Genomic DNA, 21,484 nt, shown 5'->3' on the forward strand with positions numbered 1-21,484 from the left:
GCTGGGTCAAAGGAATGTTTACTTGCACCCCCTCCCTCCTCCACCCATGGCTGGGCACATTCCAGCTGCTCATCCAGGGGCCTCTCGAGGCCCTGTTTGCGGATTGTATGGCCACCACCACCATTATGGCCTGGGTGCTGCTCTGTGTGTGTGTGTGTCTGTCCATCCGTCTGTCTGTCCGTCCATCCGTCTGTCTGTCCGTCCATCCGTCTGTCTGTCCGTCCATCCGTCTGTCTGTCCGTCCATCCATCTGTCTCGGGGGTTCAGGCCCATTTCAGAATAGCCAAGCAGAGGGGAGTATCAGTGGAAGGGCAGGCTGGTGAGCCTTCTGGGTCCATATCCAGATATCTCTGCTGGTTGCCAACCTCTGAACCCTCTTGGCCCTGCCATTCATGAGACTTTGGACAAGTTTCCTCTCTCTCTGCTCTCGGTGGCCTCACCTTGGCCCCATATTCTCTTCAATATGGATGCACTGTCTCTGGGACAGGAGCGAGACAGAAGAGCACCAAAGGTTAGGCAATTGGGGTTAAGTGACTTGCCCAGGCTTACACGGCTAGGGAATGTCAAATTGGAACCCAGGACCTCCTGACCCCAGGCCTGGCTCTTCCCTTTGATCCTGATGTCCTCAGGACCTCGGATGGCACTTGGCATAGAGTAGGTGCTTAGGCAAAAACTTGCAGATAGACTGATTCATGGTCAGCAGGAGCCGTCGCTTTGGCCCTAGACACCACCAATGAGGAGCCTCAGGGCTGGAGCTGAGAGTGAGCTGGGTTCAAATTCACCCTTGGATCCTTTCTTGCTGAACCTCTCTGTGTCTCAAAGTCCTCATCTGTAAAATGAGAATGATAATATCTGCCACATCTCCCTCAAGCAGCAATTTGAGGATCAAATGAGATCATGTGTATACACTTTTGTGGCTGTTCAGTTGTTTCGATGACTCCATTTGGGATTTTCTTGGCAAAGGTCCTGGGGTGACTTGCCACTTCCTTCTCCTGCTCCTTTTACAGATGAGGAAACTGAGGCAAACAGGATGACGTGACTTGCCCAGGGCCACCAGTAGGTGCTCAGTGCCCTGGGTTGGAAGCAGTGCTCTGCCTAAGGCTCTAGGGTTCAAGGTTTGTCTGAGGGGAGGCAGGGAGGTGGAAGACGGCAGTGGCCTGACTTACCTGCCTGGCAGCCCCCCTTGCCTTCTGGTTCTCTTTCAGGGGCTAACCTGTTGTTTCAGGTGGGCTGGCATGCCTGCCCTGTGGGTGATGTAGGCTAACGCCGATTGGCTATCTGTCTACAGCTCACTGGGCAGCACTGAGTGGAAGTGACTTGCCCACCGTCTCATAGCTAGTATGTATCTGAGCAAAGCCTTCCAGACTCCAAGACTCAGCCTCCACCCTAAAAGCTGGAGTCCTTGCCCTCAAGGGCCTGCCTTCTAGATTCTGGGACAAGGCAGCCCTGGGAGTGACAGCCTCCCCAGGACTCCTGGCAATGCCTGGGGCATGGCTCCAAGTCCCACCAGTCCTCTGGAGGGACCAGGAAGGCTGAAGGGACCTCAACAAAACTGCTACTGGAAAGCCAGAAGATGCTGGAGTTGGACGTTCCCCTGGGCTATGGCTCCCAGCTGGTCCTACAAAGAAGAAGCTCCCCTTCTCTTAGGGATGGAGTTAATGCCTCATCCTTTACTCTGCCCCCAGTCTTGCAGGGCATAGAAATCCCAACATGCACAGCATTCCCAGGGCCTTGGGTCCGAACCATCGGTTTCTGGATCCTCTGCCAGGGAGACACGCAAATAGGCTGGATGGCAAAGTGCAAAAAGCATTGGGTTCAGGGTCAGGAGGAATCTGGCACTTGCTGGAAGTGTGACAATGGCCGAGTCATTCAATGTCTCTGAACTTTTGTGTTCTCCATCAAACAGGACTAAGAATGCCTGTATCCCCTACATGAAAGGATTGCTGGCAAGATTAAATGAGATCATGTGATGAAGGAATTACACGGGGCAGTTAGGCAGCTCAGTGGATGGAGTTCTAGGCCTGAAGACAGGAGATCTTGGGTGCAAATCTGGTCTCAAAAACTTCCTAGCTATGTGACCTTGGGCAAGTCACTTAACCCCCATTTCTTAGTCTGTACCACTCTGTTTTTTCACAGTATTGATTCTAAGACAGAAGGTAAGGGTTAAAAAAAAAATAGCATTTGACAATTTATAAAGTGTTTTTCTTCCTGATGATCCCTTGAAGCAGGGAATTTGGCTCTGGTTAGAAGGGAATTTTGTATACAGGAAAGGTCCTGATGGAGATCCCACAGGTGCCCAGTGGCAGTGCTAACACTCAAACCCAGGTCTCCTGACTCCACTAAAGCCCCAGTTATCTTCCAGAGAGGCCACTTGTACCTGGGGCAACCGGACCAAATCATTGAGGAACAAGTATTTATTGAGCAATTATTGTATACAGAACACCTTGCAAAATCCTGCCTGCAATCCAAAGTTTGGATAAGAAAGGAACAGGCCTTGTGCTCTAAGCTGATGAACTTAGAAAAGATTGGGCAGCTTGGCGCAGCCCCTTGGAGTCAGAGCTCCAAGCCCCCTTGGGTGGCTGTGTTCTGGGGCAGGTTATTCAATCTCTCTGGGTCTCACTTTCTCCTTATGTGAAAGGAAAGGGTTGAACTCTATCACTGTGGTCCTAGGACATTCATTTTCATCGGATTCCTCCAGTTGGTTGCTCTGGAATTCCCTGGAATAAAATACTATAGACAAATTGGGCAGGACAAGACCCAAAAAAGTGATCAGGAGAGAGGGTTGGGGGACAAGGATTCTACCTGTGTTCTCTCATTCTTCCCCATCTCCCCTTAAGGTCTAGAGCTAAAAAAGACCTTGAGGGCCCCCCTGTCCCAGACAGGGAGGGGTAAGTGACCTACCCAAAGTCCTGGCTGGGATTCTCATCCAAGTTTCCGGGCCCAGATCCATTACATAAATGCAGCCTAGCCTGGGTCTCTCAGGTTTGGTCCTAAGTGCTCAGAGGTTTCAGAATGACAGAGGCCATGGGCAGCAATCAATAAGCAAAGCTCGCCAGGGAGATGCTCTTTTCTGGTGTGACTGAGAACCAGGGAAGGCCCAGGGCAGTGATGACACAGCAATTGGTGGTGCTGGAGGTAAGGTCACCTCTAGTCATCACAGTTCAGTAATCTCCCTTTTCAAGATCCCATCCACCATGGAATCCATGTGACTTTTTAAAATACAGGGATGGGGAAGGGTCCTTAGAGATCATCTAGTCTCACTCCCTCATTTTACAAAGGAGAAAAGAGAGGCCTAGGAAGGGGAAGGGACTTGCCCAAGGTCACAGTCAGATCCTGGGAGGTTCTGCCTCTTCTATGGCTCTAGAGTGCCTCAGAATGGAAATTCCCTTAGGTACAATGTGATTTAAAATTCTCCCCTCCCCCCTTGATTCCTGTCTGGTTCTCGGCTAGGTACTCCTTCAATGCCTGTTGAATTTAATAGAATTGAATAGGGTTGGCCTAAGTTCCTGGCACGGACAGTATTAGGCTTTTAATAAATGCTTGTTGGCTTGTTGATTAGGTGCTGAAGGTCAACGAGCCTGAGGCTGTGAGTCAAGATTAAGCTTGGCTCCAATATCTTTTTGCCTTTGTTATCTTGGGCCTGTTACAAGCCCTCCTTGGGCCAGTTTGCTGCTGTTCAGTCATTTTTCAGCCATATCCAATTCTTCATGACCCTGTTTTTTATTTTATAAAGCTACTGGAGTGGTTTGCCATTTCCTTCTCTAATTCGTTTTGCAGATGAGGAAACTGAGGCAAACAGGAATAAATGGCTTGCTCAGGGTCACACAGCTAGTGCCCAAGGCTGAATTTGAACTCAGGAAAAGCAGTCTTTCTGATTGACTCCAGGCTAGGTACTCTATCCATTGTACCACCCAGCTGTCTTGCCTCAGTTTATTCATTTATAAAATGAAGGATTTGGATGGATGAGATGATTTCTAAAGCTGGTTCCAGCGTGATGTAGGGAGCTTTAGATTTAGCATTATTAGTCCTGGGGTTCAAGCTCCTTCTCTGCCCTTTACTGGTTGTGGGCAAGTCATTGTTTCTCTTTGGGCTTCAGCTGTGAAAAGAGTTAATAATAAAGTGCTGGGAACCCTTTAAAAGGCCTGGAGATGGATGGGTGTCATCATTATTCACTTTTCTGGGACTCAGTTTCCCCAGTGTACCGGACGGACTGCATAGGCGGATCTCTCAAGCCCCCTTCTCGCTTCATTTCTCCCTCCGTAGCCCTCTTCCCTCCGCCTCCGGGCTTCCGCTTGGCCTGCTGGGAGTTGTAGTTTGGTACGACACAGATTCTTTGTTTTTCTCTGCAGCAGCAGCCTCAGGCACCGAGCCGGAGCTCTCCGATGGACTGGTTTGGACGCAGCCGGGTTTCGCAGTCCGGCCCTCAAGAGGTCCATAGACAAGCCACCCTCTGAGCGCCGATATCGCCGCCAGGCTTGGTAGGAGTTATGGTTCCTCAGGAGACTGAGAGCCGAACCGCCTCGCCCTGCTCCCGCATGGCCTGCTGGGAGTTGTATTTTAATGGGAGTCCCAGAGCCCGGTTGGGCGCGAGAACAGCACTACGCTTTCCTGGAGGCCGCGGTGGGCGGGGGTGCCGCGTGGGCCCCGGCCTAGCCCCAACTCAAGAGCGCGTGCGCAGCCCGTTTCTCCTCGCACCCGAGTCCCGCCCGTTTCCCGCTCAGCTCCGCCCGCCCGCCTGCTCGCCCGCTTGCCCGCCCTCCAGGCCCGGCCCGGCCCCGGCCCGCCCTCCTCCGCCGCCCGGGCTGATGAGGAGGCGGCTCCATGTTTTCTTTTCTGCAAGCAGCGGCGACGGCGGCCTCAGCAGAGAGCGTGAGGAACCCAGGTAACCCGTTCCCGGCCCCAGCCCTCCGTTTTTGGTTTAACCTCCACGCCCCCCAGCGTGTAAGAGGGGTGTCGGGACCGTCAGGAGAGAGTCACGCCGTCTGGCCTCGGGGCCCTTCCCTTCCTGGTCCTCAGTTTACCTGTCTGTTAAAGGGGAGACCTGTTGGGGTCCCTCCCTTTTCGGGCTTCCGTTTACCGCCGTGTAAACCGAGGGGTGCTCCGAAGTGGCCTCGTTTGTAGCGGAGGGACCCACGCGCCTCCTCCCGTGGGCTGGTTTGTCATTTTGCCTCCCCCATTCAGGTTCTTCCTTTCAGCCCTCTCTTCTGTGCCCCAGAGCTGTGGGGGAGGGGGGAGGACCCTTTTCCTGTGTCTCGGAGCAGTGTGTGGGGGCTTCCTTGTGTCCCCAGCCCAGGGCAGGGAGGAGGGACCTCTTCCCTGTAGCCCTAGACTGCAGCAGTTGGAAGGGAGGGCAGCTGTGCCCTAGAGCGGTGTGGGAGGGGAGCCCCTTCCCCTGCCCCCCCTGCCACTCCTTGGGGTGGGGTGGCATTGGAGTTTCCTGTCTAGGTTTCTGTCAGCTCTGCGTGCTCCACCCTGTTGGGCACAGAGGGTGCAGGAGTGAGTGACCCACCCCAGGGGATCCCCATGAGAGGCTCTCCTTCCTTTGCAGACATTCCCACCCTATTGGCCTGGGAACTTTGAAGCCGATTCTTTTGGCCATATTAGGGTGGAAAGATGAGGGAGGAGATGTTGGACCTTGCAGGCCTCCCTGGCTTGCCATCCAGACCCTTTGGAAACCAGGCTTTGGCCCAGGTACCTGCCTGCGCGGGCACCGTGGGCGGCCCCACCTCCCACCCTCCCAGCAGGCAAGTTTGGTGAGCCAGGCCTGCCGCCCTGCCACTCCTCAACTTTCATTAAACCTGCCCCAAGAAACTTCAATTATTTTTAACCTGGATCTCACCACCTCAAGGGACTGAAACCAAAAGCGTCTGGTGCTGGGGGATTTGCTGTTCCGTCAGGCTCTCCTGACATGACTGAAATAGAATGGGAACTTCAGCTGTTTTTGGGTCTGCTCTTCCTTTTTTTGAAAAGAAGCTCAAAGGGTGTCATCCAAGGATCACCCCCTTCCCCCCTTTGAACATAAAACTGGTGAACTTTCTGTCTAGACTCCAAAAGGCAGGTCAGGAGTCCAGTTGGGAAAACTTCTATTCCCTCCTTTTTAGTCTGAGGAGTTGTATTGAAACTAGGATTGAAAGGAGGAAACTTTTAAAGTGGGGGCCCAGGGCAGGCCACCTGCTTTCTAGTTGTTGCCAACCTACTGGGAGACACGTTGTTCCAAAGTCACTTTTAATAGATAAAATGACCAAAGGAAAACTGGTTTTTAAAATCTTATTTCAAAATTTTATTGATGTTTACAACCTGTGATTTTAGAGAATTGCCTCAGGTACCTACAGTCTCAGGCCCACTGTTTGTGAGAGGTGAGATTTGAACCCAGGGCTTCTGGACTAATTGTTATACTGCCTCTTCTTTCAGATAGAAAAAATAGATAATGCAGTGGTGTCAGATCCTAGGGGAAACAGCCTTGATCATGAGGGTCCCTTCTGGCTGCATCTAGTCTTAGAAAAACACGTATCAATGTTATTTATGTTTTATTGTATTTTCATTTATTCTGTGGGATATTTGCCAATTACATTTTGATCTGGGTTGGTGGCTGTGCCTCAGGCCCAGACCTAGAGTCTTGACACCTCTGCTATAGTGGCCAGAGAGCTGGGTTCCAGGCCTGACTTGGATATGTCCTGACTGTGTGACTTTGGGCAAGTCACTTATCTCTTGGAGCACTAGGAATCTCCTCGAGGTTCTTAAGTTACCAGAAGGATCCGCTTGCATCAGCAGAAAAAGTTTCTTCATCTGGGAGGGCTTTGGAAATCTTCCTTACAATTTCAGTGGGATTTTTTCTGTATTTACTTGGCTTTATAAACCCAGTTTTGCCCTATGAAAGATGCCTCTTAAAGTTCCAGCTGATAGTGTGGCTGCCTGTAAAGGGGAACATTTTCTCACTCTGCATTGCAGGATCTTTCCTGTCTTTAATATTGCAATTCCACGATACCTTCTGAAATCACACCTATAAATGACTTTGTAAACTTGAAAGCACTTTATCAATGCTATTAGCAATTGTCATTTTTGGAGAATTAGACTGGTGGTTTATTATTTTAAAAATCAATAAAACTAAGGGGAAATAGATAATGTGTTGATTTGTTAAAAAAAACCTCACCAAATAATAGTTGAAATACTTTTTAGAATAGAAAGAATGCCAGCTGTGGAGTTGAATTGGTTTCAGATCCCACCTCTGATGTTTACTCACTTGTGTGCCATTGAACAAATCATGACTCCCTAGGCCACAGTTTGCTCATCTGTAAAATAAGGGGTTTAGACAGATGACCTCTGAGGTCCCTGCCAGCTCTAGAGCTAAGATCTTGTTTCAAAAAAATTTTCTAGGGGCAACTAAATGGCTCCATGGATAGAGCAGCAGGGGTAAAGTGAGGAGCACCTGAGTTCAAATTTGGCTTCGGATACTTCATAGCTGTGTGGTCCTGGGCAAGTCACCTAACTCCCATTGCCTAGTCCTTGCTGCTCTTCTGTCTTAGACCTGATACTAAGAGAGTTTAAAAAAGAAAGGTAGGGGACAGCTTGTTGGCCTAGTGGATAGAGAGCCAGGCCTGGATGGAGAGCCAGGGCCTGGATTGTATGACCCTGGGTAAGTCACTTAACCCCAACTACCTAGCCCTTATTGTCTGTCTGCTTTGGAACCAAGCTTAGTATCCATTCTAAGGCAGAAGGTAAGGGTTTTAAAAAAAGAACATTTTATGCTGGCAGAAGCCTCATGTGTTGTTTGCTTTCTTCAGTGGATAGGGTGATGGAGGATATGAAAAATTGAACATTACTACACTTTTTCAAGAGGTTTATCATGGACTTTATTGAAACTTTAGGATCAGGAGAAGTAATTTGCTCCTCCTCAGACTGGTTAGAGCATAGATATTATGGCAAGTGTGTATGTAAAGAATTTATTTCCTCTGCCATATGTTTTTAAAGTTTTCTCTATTATTCTTAAAGTGTTTGTCCTCATGAAAAAATATTCAGAGCTTTGATTTCATTTTGGGAGTCCCCTAGAACCTGTGCAGCCTGGCACTATTCTGAACTCTAGAATCTTGGGAGACTTGTCCAGGCTCACATAGTCTGCCCCTTCTCAGAGGCAGCCCTCTCCCCTTCCCCCAGGCTGCTGGTCTGTATTACTTGAAGAGCATTAAGGACAGGGCGAGGTGCTTATAGATGTGTCAGCAAAGAGTCCTGCACAAATCATGGTGCTGAATTGAAACTTCGAAGGACATACGATTTGTGACACAGTTTATAAACTAGGGATCCCAGGAGGAGACCTAGGAGGGACCTAGGAATAGAGTCTGGTGGCCCAGGGAGCACGAGGTGGTTAGGAGCAGAGCCAGGCCTTCCTCTAAATCCCTTGTTCGTCCACTCAGCCAGCCAGCCAGCATTTAGTAACTGCCAGTAAGGAGCCAGCAGAGTGTTGATTAGAGAAGATGATGCCACTTCACACGCAGCATTTCCGAAATACGATTTTTGTTGCACTTGTCAGTGTTGGAGTGTCTCTTTCCAGATGGTTCTGGATATCTCAGGACTCTGCCGAACTGAGCTCTAGTCTGGTATGCTGGATGTTCCACAGATCCTCAAATTCAAACTGTCCAAAAGGAACTCAAAACCCTTCAACTCATGTTCCCAAACTCATTCTGGATTTTTCTGGACTGCCCTGGTTTCAGGTGGAGGCTGCCACTCCAGATTCTTGACTCTTCTTCCTCACCTCCTCATCTAGCCATTCTGATGGCAGATCTTGGGGCTTCCCCCTCCAAAATGCCTCTGCTGGCCACCCCCTCCCTCCCATGGCCGGTCTGGTCCTTGTGTTCTCTTTCCCAGGCTGCTGCTGGCACTTCCTGCTCTGTTTCCTTGCTTGGGTGGTCTCTGACATTCGAAATCCTGGTGCCCAGGGACTGGACTTCTTACTTGGTGCTTCTCTTTAGCTTTCACCTCTGGACCCTCAGGCTTTGAATCAGCTCCTTCTTCACCTTTTCTTCTGGAGTTAGAATGGAAGCTCCCAGAGGGCTGAGACTGTTCTCTGTCTCCTCAGTGCTTGGCATACAGCAAAACATTCCGTAAATGCCTTTCCATCCCATTTCCTTGCTTCCCCAGACCCCAGATACTGGGTACCTGCCTTTTGTGTGAGCTAAACATTCCTGTCCTAAAGGAAGATTGCTCTTGACAGGGCTGCCTCTGGGATTCTCTTTTCTGCTTCTCGTACAACTGAGCCTCATCATGAAGCCTTTCTGGACCATCCAAAGCTGCTCATGCCTCCTCCCATTCATTTCGTAGAGTGGGAGCTCCTCCAGGACAAGAATTTACTTCATCTTTGTCTTTGCTGCATTTCACTTCTGAGGGACACAATCATAAATTCGTTCTAAGTAGTGCAGTAGGTGGCTATCAGTTCTTGCTTTTTTAATCCTCTGAATGATAATGACACTGATAACTCTTGTTAGAATGCTTTAAAGTATACAAAGCACTTTCCCTAGGACAGTTCAATAACCTTAGGAGGGAAGGGAGTTCAGGAATTTCCTCCATTTTACAGGTGAGGAGACTGAGGTTTAGAAGAGCTAGATGACTTTCTTTTTTTAAAGAAGTTTATTCTTTTTTACTTTTCAGGTAATTATTTTAAAATTAATGTGTTCCTCCTAAAACTTCCCTCCGCAATTGAGCAAAGTGAAAAACAAAACATAACAAAACTGGGAAAATGCCTCCAGCACACATCTACTTCCTACATTTGTCATGTCTAAACATGCATCACTCTCATCCTTTCTGTTTCTGCCCCTCCCCAGATCTGCCTCTCCATTTGAAATGTTTCATCTCTGTCAAGGAATGAGAGATAGATCTCATCTTTATTCTCTTGGACCAATGCTTTTATTGATGAGAGTTCTGAAATTTTTCCAAGGTTTTTTCCTTACAGTGTTGCCATTGTTTCAGTTCTGCTCACATCATTCTGTGTCCATTTTTAGAGAACTTTACAGTTTCTTCTGTAGTTGTCCATTTGATCATTTCTTATGGTAAAGTAATATTCCATTATACTCATCATTTGTTTAGCCATTCTTTCAAAGTATATTCCCCAGTTTAAAATTTTGGGCTAACCTGAGAGCTGTTTTTTTCTTTTTTTTTTCACATATAGATTCCTTTACTCACTTTTTAATTTCTTTGTGATATAGGCCTAGTAGTGGTTTAGCTGAGTCAGAGGCCATTCACAATTTGTAACTTTGGGGACATAATTCCAAATTGCTTTCCTGAGAGCCTGGATCAATTCACAACCCTACCAGCAGTGTACATCTGCTTGTTTTCCAGTATTCCCGCTAACATTGGTCAGTTCTTCTTTTGCTCATTTGATATAGAGGTGAGATGGAACCTCAAAGTTGATTTAATTTGTATTTTCTCTAATTAGTAGTGATGTGTAGAGCGTTTTTTCATGTGATTATTGATAACATGAAGTTCTTCCTTTGAAAACTGCCTGTTCTTATCCTTTGGCCATTTATCTATTGGGGAATAATATCCAATAATAATAAGATATAATAATCAGACCGATCATTTTAATCACTTCCTCATATCTTCAAAGAGGCCTTTAACAGAGAAACTAGTTGAAAAGACTTTTTTCTCTAGTTACCGGATTCCCTTATAATCTTGATATTAGATTTTTTTGTGCAAAATTTTGTATATTTTGTATATTTCATGTTCAGTTTATTTTGGGCAAACTTCACTTGTTTAGTCAGAAAGTCTTTTTCTGTAGATCTGAGAGGTAATTTCTTGTTCTGTCTTGTGAGTGATGTGCTTTTTATATCTATTTCAGATAGTCATCTGGAGCTTATCTTGGTTGTGTAGTGCGAGGTACTGGTCTAAAACACAGTTCTGCCAGGCTGCTGGCCAGTTTTCCCAGCAGTTTTGTCATATAGTTTCCCAAGTTACTGGAATCTGGGTTTATCAAACACAAAACTTCTGTGTTTGTTATTTTCTGTCTGTGGTATACTTCATCTGTTCTACTGATCTCCCTCTTTCTTTTTTAACTTATACCCAAGTCATTTTTGTGTGTATTGTTTTGTAATGTGTTTGAGATCCTGTCCTGATATACTCACTTTTTTTTACTACCTTTCAGATTCTTGTTTTTGTTCCTCCATATGAATTTTGTGATGATTTTTTCTAGGCCTATAAAATATTATTTTGTGAGATTGACTGGTGGTACAGTAATGAATAAGTACCTTAATTAAAGTCATGGTGTCTTGATTAGGCTAAATGATTTGTCTAGATCCACACAATTCATAAATATCGATTGAGACTTGAAAACCAAGTATTTGGATTCTGAGATCTTGGCTCTTTAGTTTTCTGTGGCTGAAAGAATAAGAAAACCCATCCAAACAGCATGTGGAGTCTGCAGGAAAAGCCTTCAGTAACTAAGCAAAACCTTAAATTCCTGAGCCTTGCTGTCCCTTCTATATTTAGAAAATAAATGAATGAAACTGAAATGAGCAGTCAGATATTCACTTTTCTACTCAAACCCCCGGAGTATTTCTTGGGATTCTTGTCTCCAGATTCTTCTGTGTAGGATAATTATCTTTTCTTTTTAGAATTAGAAGGCCTCAGACATTTAGTTGGACCCTATCGTTTTATAACTAACAAATCTGAGGCCCAAAGAGGGGATGGAATTCTTCCCAGATTAGCCCATAAATTTATGGCAGAAGAAGAATTAGAAATCCAGATTTTCCAATTAGTCCTGCACGCTTAACATTTTGCTGCCTTTCTGCTTTACCAAATAGGCATAATTGATTTTTTCCCCCCTTACCTTCTGTCTTGGAACCAATATTGGTTCCCAGATAGAAGACTGGTAAGGGCTAGGCAATGGGGGTTAAGTGACTTGCCCAGGGTCATACAGCTAAGATGTGTATGAGGTCATATTTGAACCCAGGACCTTCCATCTCTGGGCCTGGCTCTCAATCCACTGAGTCACCCAGCTGCCCCCCATAATTGATCTTAAAGATGACCCTGTTAAGTTTTCAGGCTTTAGAGAAAATATGTTCACTAGGCAATGTGAAAAGATTTTCTTTTTCTTTTTTCCTTCCATCTAGGAATCAAGGCAGAAGAGTGGTAAGGCTAGGCAATGGGGGTTAGTTGACTTGCCCAGGGTCACACAGCTTTTAGAAAGCATCTGAGGCCAGATTTGGAAACCAGGATCTTCTGTCTGCAAGTCTGACCCTCAATCCACTGAGCCACCTAGTTGCCCCCTATGATTCATCTTAAGGATGATCTTGCAAAGTTCTTCATCATCAGAGAAAAATTCAGTTTTACTTACTGTACAATGCTAAGGCAAGAAAGTAGACTAAAGTATTTTGAAAAGATTTTTTTGATACTAATTGAAAGAAAAAGGATGTTCTGTTAACCCTTTATTTTCTGAAACACCTTTTCCCCAGACCATCCTAGCTTTTGAGATTTTCCTTAGTGCTTTATTTTTACTGGAAGCACTTAAAAACATATGCATAACTGTGAACACAAACATGGGCCAACAGCAGATAAAGATGTTTCCAAAGCTAATTCTAAAACTGGTTTGAATTTGACTTAGTCTGTTCTAGGCTGTCTTTTGTAGCTTTGTTTTTGAATTATGTTTAATGGTTGTTAGCAGGAACATGGCATGCGCGTGTGTGTGTGTGAGTGTGTGAGTGTGTGTGTGTGTGTGTGTGTGTGTGTGTGGTGTATATTTGGGTGTTTCCCTTGCCTTTCAAAGAATATGTTATTTTTTAAAGAATGGAAAATCTTGGATCATAACTTTTTTCTGAGTCACACATGTACGTGGCATTCTCTCTCTCTCTAACCACAAGGCAGAAATGGGTTCCTTTGGTTTGTGTTCATTTACTCTTGGGAACTTGGAATGAGAAGCTTGCAGAAGGCATTGCAAAAGTCCAGAGATGATTTGATTATGATCCCAGTTAGTATTGATCTGTGGCATTGTGGCCCTAAAATGACTTGACTCAGTTAGGTCAGCTGTTTCCAGTTGTTCCCAGATCACCAATTTTCACCTAGTTTTCTTGTTCCACAGATCTGACTCTCTCACGACCCTGTGGATAGGTTTTCTTTTAATCATTTTTTTCTCCTACAGCTGACTTCTTCCAATTTAATTCCTCATATTGTGTTTTCTCCATAGGACCAACTGAAAAAGCGGACTGGGATTCAGCAGGAGCGTCCCCTCCTTGGGTTTGGCCTTTCTTCAGCGGCAGCATAACAGCACAGTTTGTATCATTTATTCATGTGAATAGATTCTGAATACTGAAAGAACCTCTTATTCCTCTTGTATTCATATTGGTCTAGAAATAATTTTTTTAGGGGTCTGCAAAGCCAAGGGCTAATGATAAATGTAGGCTGAGATATGGTCTTGCTTATTACAGTCCTTAGTCTAAGTGTAAGTTAGGACTTACTTAGTTCTTGGTTTTACTGTAAGATTCCAGGGGACGTAGATAGAGTGTTGAATTCAGGCTGCTGGAGGACCTGGATGTACAGGTGCATTGTAGCTTTGGTGATTCACAGCTTCGGCATGAGAAGAGACCGCAGAAGGCCAGCCTTCCCCCCACCCCCATGTTAGGGATATGAAAATGGAGGCCCTGAGAAGTTAAGTGAGTTCGTTCAAGCCATAGGATACAAATAAAGATTAAAAAGGGTCTGAGCTTTCAAGGACAACATGTATACAGGGTGAACTAGAGGTCCTCTCATGACCTAGGATGAAGGGGGGGCAGGGAAAAGCTTCTTGTAGAATATAGAATTTCAGACTAAATTAGAAGGAAGTCAGAAGACGGAGGTGATGAGAGAATATTCCAGGCAATGGAGATGGAATGCATCTAGAATAGACTTGGAGCATTCTGTTCAAGGAATGGCAAGAGGGCCAGTGAGAAAGGCTTTCCCAGATCCAAGGGGAGCCTGCCTGTGCTTCTGCCACTCTGAAGCATCAGAGCTTTTCAGCTGGCTGATGGGAATCCAGTCCAGGGGCATCTGCTCTTGCTTAGACTCAAACCCAGGTCAGAAACTGGCGGAGCTCAGCCCAGGGGCAGCAGTCTGACTTCACCCTGGATCAGATCCTTTGGGAGTACTGAAAATTTACAGATTGCAGCCCTCAGATGTGGGATTAGCACAACACTCAACACCTCAAGAAAGCAGCAACAGGACTGGCCCAGTCCTTCCCTCCACCAGTGTGGCAGAGCCCAGCCCTAATATCATGCCCTAAATCAGGAAGTAGGCTGGAAGAATGTGCAAACAAAAGAGGAATCCCACTGGAAAAAGGTGTTATGGTGCCAAGGATGCCCAAGACATAAGCCCAGAAGAAGAGATTGACTCTAGAACTTACCTCTAAGCACAGCCTCAAGGGAAAGCACGGCTCAGGCACAGACTCCATTCAAATCCCTGGAAGAGATGAAGCAAGAGTTTAAAAGTGTTTATAAACCAAATGAGAGTGCTAGTAGAAAAAAAAAGTATGAGAAATAAGTTGTGGAAGAAAGAATTGAAAAGGGAAACTTCTTGAAAATTAGTGTGGACCAAATAGAAACCAATGACTGAGGCTGCTAGGTAGCACAGTGGATAGGATACCAGAAATTGGGAGGGCCTGGGTTCAAATTTGGTCTCAGATACTTCCTAGCTGTGTGACCCTGGGCAAATCACTTAGTTGCCTAGCCCTTGCCACTTTTCTATATTCGAATTGATAACTAAGACAGAAGGTAAAGGTTCAAAGGGAAAAAAAAGGAAGCCAATGACTTAAGGAAACAAAAAGAAATATTAAAGTCAAAAGATTGGGGAAAAAAATTAAAGCAAAGGTGAGGTATCATAGCAAAAACAAGTGACTTGGAAAACAAATTCAGGAGAAAAAAATGAAAAACTCATTTGACTCTGTATTCTTTGATTTAAAAAAGAGCCTAGAAATCACATTTTGGTGGCAGCTAGTTGCCTCAATGGATAGAGTGCTAGGCCTGGAGTTGAGAGATCCTGGGTTCCAATCTGGCCTCTGATACTACCTAGCTGGGTCACCCTGGGGAAGTCACTTAATTCCCATTGCCCAGCCCTTATTGCTCTTCTGCCTTGGAACTGATACTTAGTACTCATTCTAAGACAGAAGGTAAAGGTTAAAAAAAAAAGATAAATGTGAGTCACATTGAAAGATAATATTAAAATATGAGAGGTGATGCTTAATGAAGGAGTTTAGGGGAGAAGGGAGAGGAACCAATAGCAAGAATGGGTGGAAGGATCAGGTGAGGATGGGGGATCCAGCTGTCAGGGGCAGATTGAGGGTGAGTGAGAGCATGAGGATGACAGAGAGCAGTCTGCTGGAGGAGCATACTTGGAGAGGGTTTTACCTTGGCCAAGATGGGGTGGAGGACAGAATAAGTGGAATTTGGAGCCTTATCCGCCTCTAGGGGTTCTGTTGCTTCCCATCTCTGACTTGTTGGGTGGTTCTGGACCATCCTTTTTGCCTCTGATCCTGTAAAATGGGAATAATGATATCTATGGTATCTACTGCCCAAGGTTCTTAGCTGTCTGGTGACAGCGTAGAGGGCTTTGCAATCTCACAGCCCCTAGCCCTACTTCTTTCTGTGCCCTTTGTGTTTGTTCATCACAGATGTAGCAGGGGCCCATGCACAAGCATATGGAGAGGATTGGATTTGGAGGAAAGGGACCTAGGTTCAGATCCCATCTTTGCTTCACATTACTTGTGACCCTGGACAAGTCATTTACCCGTTTGGGTTTACTGTTTCCCCAGTTGTACAGTAGAAGGTTTGGCTTATCCTTTTCCTTTCCAAAGCCTGGACTGTGAGCCCGTACTTACCTCCACTTACCTGGCTCTTTTTAGAGATTTTTGTCAGTGTTGTTCATTTGTTTCAGGCTTGCCCCACTCTTCCTGACCCTGTTTGGGATTTTCTTGATGAAGTTACCGGAGTGGTTGTCCATTTCATTCTCCAACTCATTTTATAGATGAGGAATCAGGGGCAAATGGGGTTAAAGTGACTTGCCCAGGGTCACCCAGCCAGTACGTGTCTGCGGCCAGATTGAACTCAGGAAGAGGAGTTTTCCTATCTCTAGGCCTAGCACTCTATTCACTGTGCCACCTAGCTGCCCATGTTGTCATTAGCTGTACCAAACAGAATTGATAGGAAACTGTTAAGGTTTATACAGAATTTTGCTCCCAGTGTATGTATCACTTTCCCTCCAATCCCACTGCCAGCACTTTGGTCCAGGTCCTCATCACCCCATGCCTGGACTGCAATGAATGGGAGGAGGAAGGAGAGCACGTCAGGCATGGGGCCCGGCCAGGGCAGAGGCAGGAGATGGAAGGGCTTGTGTGTCAGCCCAGAAGCAATGAGGAGCAAAGCTGGGATTGGAATCCAGGCAACCCCCCAATGCGATAAACTCCAAAGGCTCCCTGTCACCTCTCAGGATCAAGCTGAATGTCCTCTGAGCCCGTCTGCCTTTCCCGGCTAGATCCTCAGAGACGGATCTTGTCTCCCCTCCTTGTTCTCTAAGCAACGCTGGCCTTGCACCGGATGTCTTTGATTTGCCGCCATGGCCGATGTGCTCTGCCTCCCCTTTGACGCTGCTTAAACCTTTCCTGGGTCTCTGAGGCTCCCCACTGCAGGGCCTTTCCTCTGTCATTGCCTCCTGGGAACAGTGTGTCTCCTGTTTGAATGAGCAGAGCCCCTGTGTTGGGGTGGTCAGTGCCAGGCGTGGGGCAGGCCCCTCAGTGCTGGGTGACAGAGAGGGAGGTTCAGTTGGCTCTCAGGTGCCCCTCTTCGGATGATCCCAAGCCTATCACATGTGGTCAGAGTCATTCTTTTGCAGGTGACTGCTAGAAAGTTGGCAGTTGGGGGGCAGCTGGGTAGCTCAGTGGATGGAGAGTCAGGCCCAGAGACGGGAGGTCCTGGGTTCCAATCTGGCCTCAGACACTTCTCAGCTGTGTGACCCTGGGCAAGTCACTTGACCCCCATGGCCTAGCCCTGACCACTCTTCTGCCTTGGAGTCAATACACAGTATTGATTCTAGGAAGGAAGGTAAGGGTTTAAAAAAAAAAAGAAAGTTGGCAGTTGGCATTTGTGTTTCGAAGTGCCAGGGGCCATCGTCTAAGTTGTTAGGAACCTGAAGTTTCTGAGCCTCCAGCTAAGGTCCGGAAGAGCGAGCAGACATGCATGAGCTCAGGAAAGTGACTCCTGAATCCAGGACTTCTTGGGCCCAATTCGAGCCACACACTAGGGACTTAATATGGGTGGACTAAAGGCTGTTAGACCCTGCTTGCTCCTGTGTGTGTGTGATCTCGTCCTTAGACATAGAACCTCTGCCTAGTACGGTCCTGAGGGGCCACCTCACTGCTCCTCGGAGCTTCTCCAGGGCTTCTGTGCTGGGGTTCCAGAGTGGGGACGAGAGTTATCCCAGCGACCAGGGCAAACCCTTATCAAGGCAGCCTCGTGCTCGTGTTGGTACCAACTCTTAGGCTGTAGAGGTCTAGCTCCAGTGAAGTCAGAGGCCGGTCAGCAGGCCCAGTGGGGCATTGTGGGAGAGCATCGGACTCGGATTCTGTCTCCGGGAGCTGCTTGCTAGAGGTTGGTGGATGTTACTTAAGCCATGAGTTGTGGTTCCCTCCTGTGTTCAGTGCCTGGCTTCCTTAGTGCCCTCCTGCCATGCAGAGATGTGGGAAGGCTCCTGAGGGAAGAGGTAAAGCCTTGCTCCTCCTTGAAGGAAGGTGGCTACCCGCCAGGGTCAGCTGTAAGATGTGGCCTGCCTTTTCCAACCTGGTGATGCTGGCGTGAAGGAAGAAAGGGGCCTCTTTGTGGCTTCCACCACGACTAGATCCATCGCTGGAATGTGCATGAAAGGCTGCTCAGTTTTGGGTCCTGCCTCCCTGGCTGTGGATCAGCCCCTGGTGGTGGCCAGTGTAGTTACTCCTAGGGCGTCACCTTCCCCCTTGGTGGGGTCTTCACTGCCCAGAGACTTGGGGGTTGGGATGCCCACCTGCCGCACCTCTCACTCCCAGTACTGGCCTGAACCCCCTGGAGCAGGGCTCATGAGTTCTGGGTGCCTAAATGCTGAGCATTTTGGCCCTTTGATGCCAGTGAGAGGTGCCTTGGAGGCTGGCCCCGGGAGTAGAGGCCAGCAGTCTTGGCAACCAGATCCAGCAGCTAGAAGGGCCCGCATTGTGCCCTTGCTGCTGGTGCGTGGGTTCCAGCTGGGGCATGATTCTTCCTGGAGAGTTTCTGCGCTGTTCCTGCGCACGCTCTCCCTCTTTGAAGGCAGCAGGTCTTCCCCAGCTTCTCGACATGCCCGGCATTTGCTCACCCCTTGTCCTCTGTTCCATACAGGTGGGGACGCCATGAATCTCCAGCATCCCAGCCCGGTGCAGATCGTCTTGGTGCACAAAGATCAACATTCTTTTGAGCTGGACGAGGCCTCCTTGTCCCGAGTCCTCTTACAAGACCACGTCAGGGACCTTGATGTCGTAGTGGTGTCAGTGGCTGGAGCCTTCCGCAAGGGCAAATCCTTTTTATTGGACTTCATGCTTCGTTTCCTCTATTCCCAGGTGAACCTGAATCCCTTGACGGCATCTGGAGAAAAGAGCTTCTTGTGGTCACTCGGCCTTTCGATGCTTGGCCCGCGGGGGTGAGGTGGGGTGTCCGTCAGCCCTGCTTTGGCTTCCTGTCCTTGTGTTTAAAGGAGACTTGTTTCTCATGTTGCAGAAGTTGGGCGGCAGAACAGAATGGCTGGGCAACGAAAATGAGCCGCTGACGGGATTTTCATGGCGAGGGGGCTCGGACCCGGACACCACTGGGATTCAGATCTGGAGCGAGGTTTTCATCGTGAAGAAGCCTGATGGGAAGAAGGTAAAGGAGGGGAGGGTGGGCACCTCCAGATGCATTGAGGACTTGGCTTTGATTTTTTTTCTTAAACCCTTACTTTTCTTAGAATCAATAATACTGTGTATTGGTTCCAAGGCAGAAGAGCAGTCAAGGCTAAGCAGTTGGGGTTGTAATTTGCCTGGGGTCACACAGCTAGAAAGTATCTGAGGCTCTACATTTCATAAAGAGTACATGCCAAAATTGTATGTGCTGGGGCAGTTTTGTGGCTCAATGAGTGGATAGAGAGGCAGGTCTGGAGATGGGAGGTCCTGGGTTCAAATTTGGTCTTGAACACTTCCTAGCTGTGTGACCCTGGGAGAGTCATTTGACCCTATTGTCTTGACCTTACCTATCTTCTGCCTTGGAATAATACATAGTCCTGATTCTAAGACAGAAGGTGAGGATTTTTAAATAAAATACAATAATATGATGCCATTATAAAGAGGGATGATTTGTTTGCCTGTTACCTGAAAAACCCTGAGAATGAAAAAAATGAAAATAGTATTGCAAAGAATTATCTACCTTTGACACACATAATTATATATGTGTAGTTTTACTGTTATGTACTTCTGAAAGTTTGTAGGATTAAGAAATTAAATGAACATTCTTGGTTTCCTGTCCACCCCAAATCCTCATTCTTGCTCTGAGGATGATCCCACCTCAGTCTGGAACATGATAAGGCAGCCTTAGAGGTGGACAGAGGCTCAGCCCTGGGTCACCTTATTACCTCATCAGTAGATGGGTAGATCTGGCTGTTTGGGGCTCTAGGATTTGCCCTTGGGCCTTGGGGCAGAGAGGCCAGCCCTCGTGTGGGAATGCCATTGGGCTCCTCTTCTAGCAGGCCTCTTTGGAGGATTGGGGTCTGTTTCAGAGAGACCGCTTGAACCTTTGGCTCTTATTCTTCAGCATCCTGTTTGTATTTTCCCTTGTTTAGGTTGCAGTTGTTTTGATGGATACCCAAGGTGCCTTTGACTGCCATTCAACAGTGAAGGATTGTGCCACTATATTTGCCCTTAGTACCATGACTAGTTCTGTCCAGGTAAGTCACTTGCTTTATGGGAAAAAGGGAAGCATGCATTGGGATATTTGAGAATGAAGGAATCTCTAGGGTGAGAATCCTCCCAAATGAGGTACATTTGTGCAGGATAAGCTGTATGTTGTAAAAATTAAAATTAATAATAAACTTCAAATATTATCTTTCATAAGATTTATTAATAATCACTAGAAGTAAAGGAATTAAAAAGTAACAAAATAAAACCATGTGCCTATGGCTAATCTACCTGTTCAAATAGCCCGCTCCACCAGTGTCCCGACCTAGGAAGGAAAGACCCTCAGCCACAGAAGACCACTCTATTTATCTCCTGTTTACATCAGCACATAATGACAGGAAGTCAGTGGGCTCCTGAGAAATGTAGTTCAAAGGCACAAGATTTCCAATTACACATACCCCCCTGAGATCCCTTGGAAGACTAGTCTCTCCAATGGATCTTATAAACATAACCAGCTTTTAAGTTACAATAATTTTGGGATAAAAGGAAAAAAGAACAAAACCAATGATTGCTCCTTGCATTGACAAAAAGCCAATTAGGAGGCAGTCCCCTTCGGCATAAGAATATACATACAATTCAAATGCCTTCAACCCCACACAGTTCAAATCACCATATCCCAAAGTTCACTCTGGATCTTCTGGTGCAGCTTAAGGTTTCTGAAGGCATTTTCTTTCTTTTTTTTTTTTAATATTTTATTTGATCATTTCCAAGCATTATTCATTAAAGACATAGATCATTTTCTTTTCCTCCCCCCACCCCCCCATAGCCGACGCGTAAATCCACTGGGTATTACATGTTTTCTTGATTTGAATCCATTGCTATGTTGATAATATTTGCATTAGAGTGTTAAGGTTTCTGAAGGCATTTTCATGGAACCAAACAGTTCACTTTCTGGATTTGGAGAGGTAACATGTTTCTTATCCTAAAATTACTCTCAAAAGAATTTAAACTTTGCATTATAGGATAATTACACATTCTCTCCCTGAGGAGGATGGTGAAAAAATAGGAATCACTCAGGGATGCATGGCTGAGTCATGAGGTTTATAAATCAATTGGCAAAAGAAAATATAAAACAAAAAAAAATACAAATAAAAGAGAAAAAATAACATCTGGATGAAATGTAGAATATCAAAATCTTATGTGTAAAAATTCTAAGTAAAGAAAAATAAACCTATAACAGAGGTCCTTGAATCAGGGTCCAATTAAAGTGATTTATGTAATTATGCACTTACCCAGTCAGTAGCCAGGACTATAGAAAGTTTGCCACACTATGAAAGACAGAAAAGGGACTAGATTATGGGAGCAAGGAAGGCAGCCAAAGTGAAGTGCTTGATAGAATGTAGGGCTCAGGGAAGGCCTGCCTCTGATCTATGTCAAAATAGCCACAACCTCGAACTCTAAACAAGTTCAAGTCCTCTTGTTTTGGCTCAAAATTTTATCAATCCCATTGGGATTGATTGGTCTCTTTGACTTTGTGCTAGATAGGCACTATGCAGGTTAGGTTTGTGCTTCTTTGGCACTGAGCAGTGCCTCTTTTTGTATTCCCTTCTCTTG

General features: G+C 46.4%; 1 protein-coding gene across 1 annotated transcript in view; it reads left to right on the forward strand.

The window, feature by feature from the left end:
• Nucleotides 1–4,324: 4,324 nt before the first annotated feature.
• Nucleotides 4,325–21,484, forward strand: part of ATL3 (atlastin GTPase 3) — a 44,189-nt gene continuing 27,029 nt past the window's right edge. The window contains exons 1-5 of the mRNA XM_007497739.3: nucleotides 4,325–4,882; nucleotides 13,166–13,250; nucleotides 18,348–18,565; nucleotides 18,723–18,866; nucleotides 19,816–19,920. Of these exons, the coding sequence (XP_007497801.1) occupies nucleotides 18,359–18,565; nucleotides 18,723–18,866; nucleotides 19,816–19,920 (456 nt within the window). The 5' untranslated portion in view covers nucleotides 4,325–4,882; nucleotides 13,166–13,250; nucleotides 18,348–18,358. The remainder of the gene's footprint in view (nucleotides 4,883–13,165; nucleotides 13,251–18,347; nucleotides 18,566–18,722; nucleotides 18,867–19,815; nucleotides 19,921–21,484) is intronic.

Source organism: Monodelphis domestica, chromosome 6 (genome assembly GCF_027887165.1).
Source record: "Monodelphis domestica isolate mMonDom1 chromosome 6, mMonDom1.pri, whole genome shotgun sequence".
NCBI lineage: Eukaryota > Metazoa > Chordata > Mammalia > Didelphimorphia > Didelphidae > Monodelphis > Monodelphis domestica.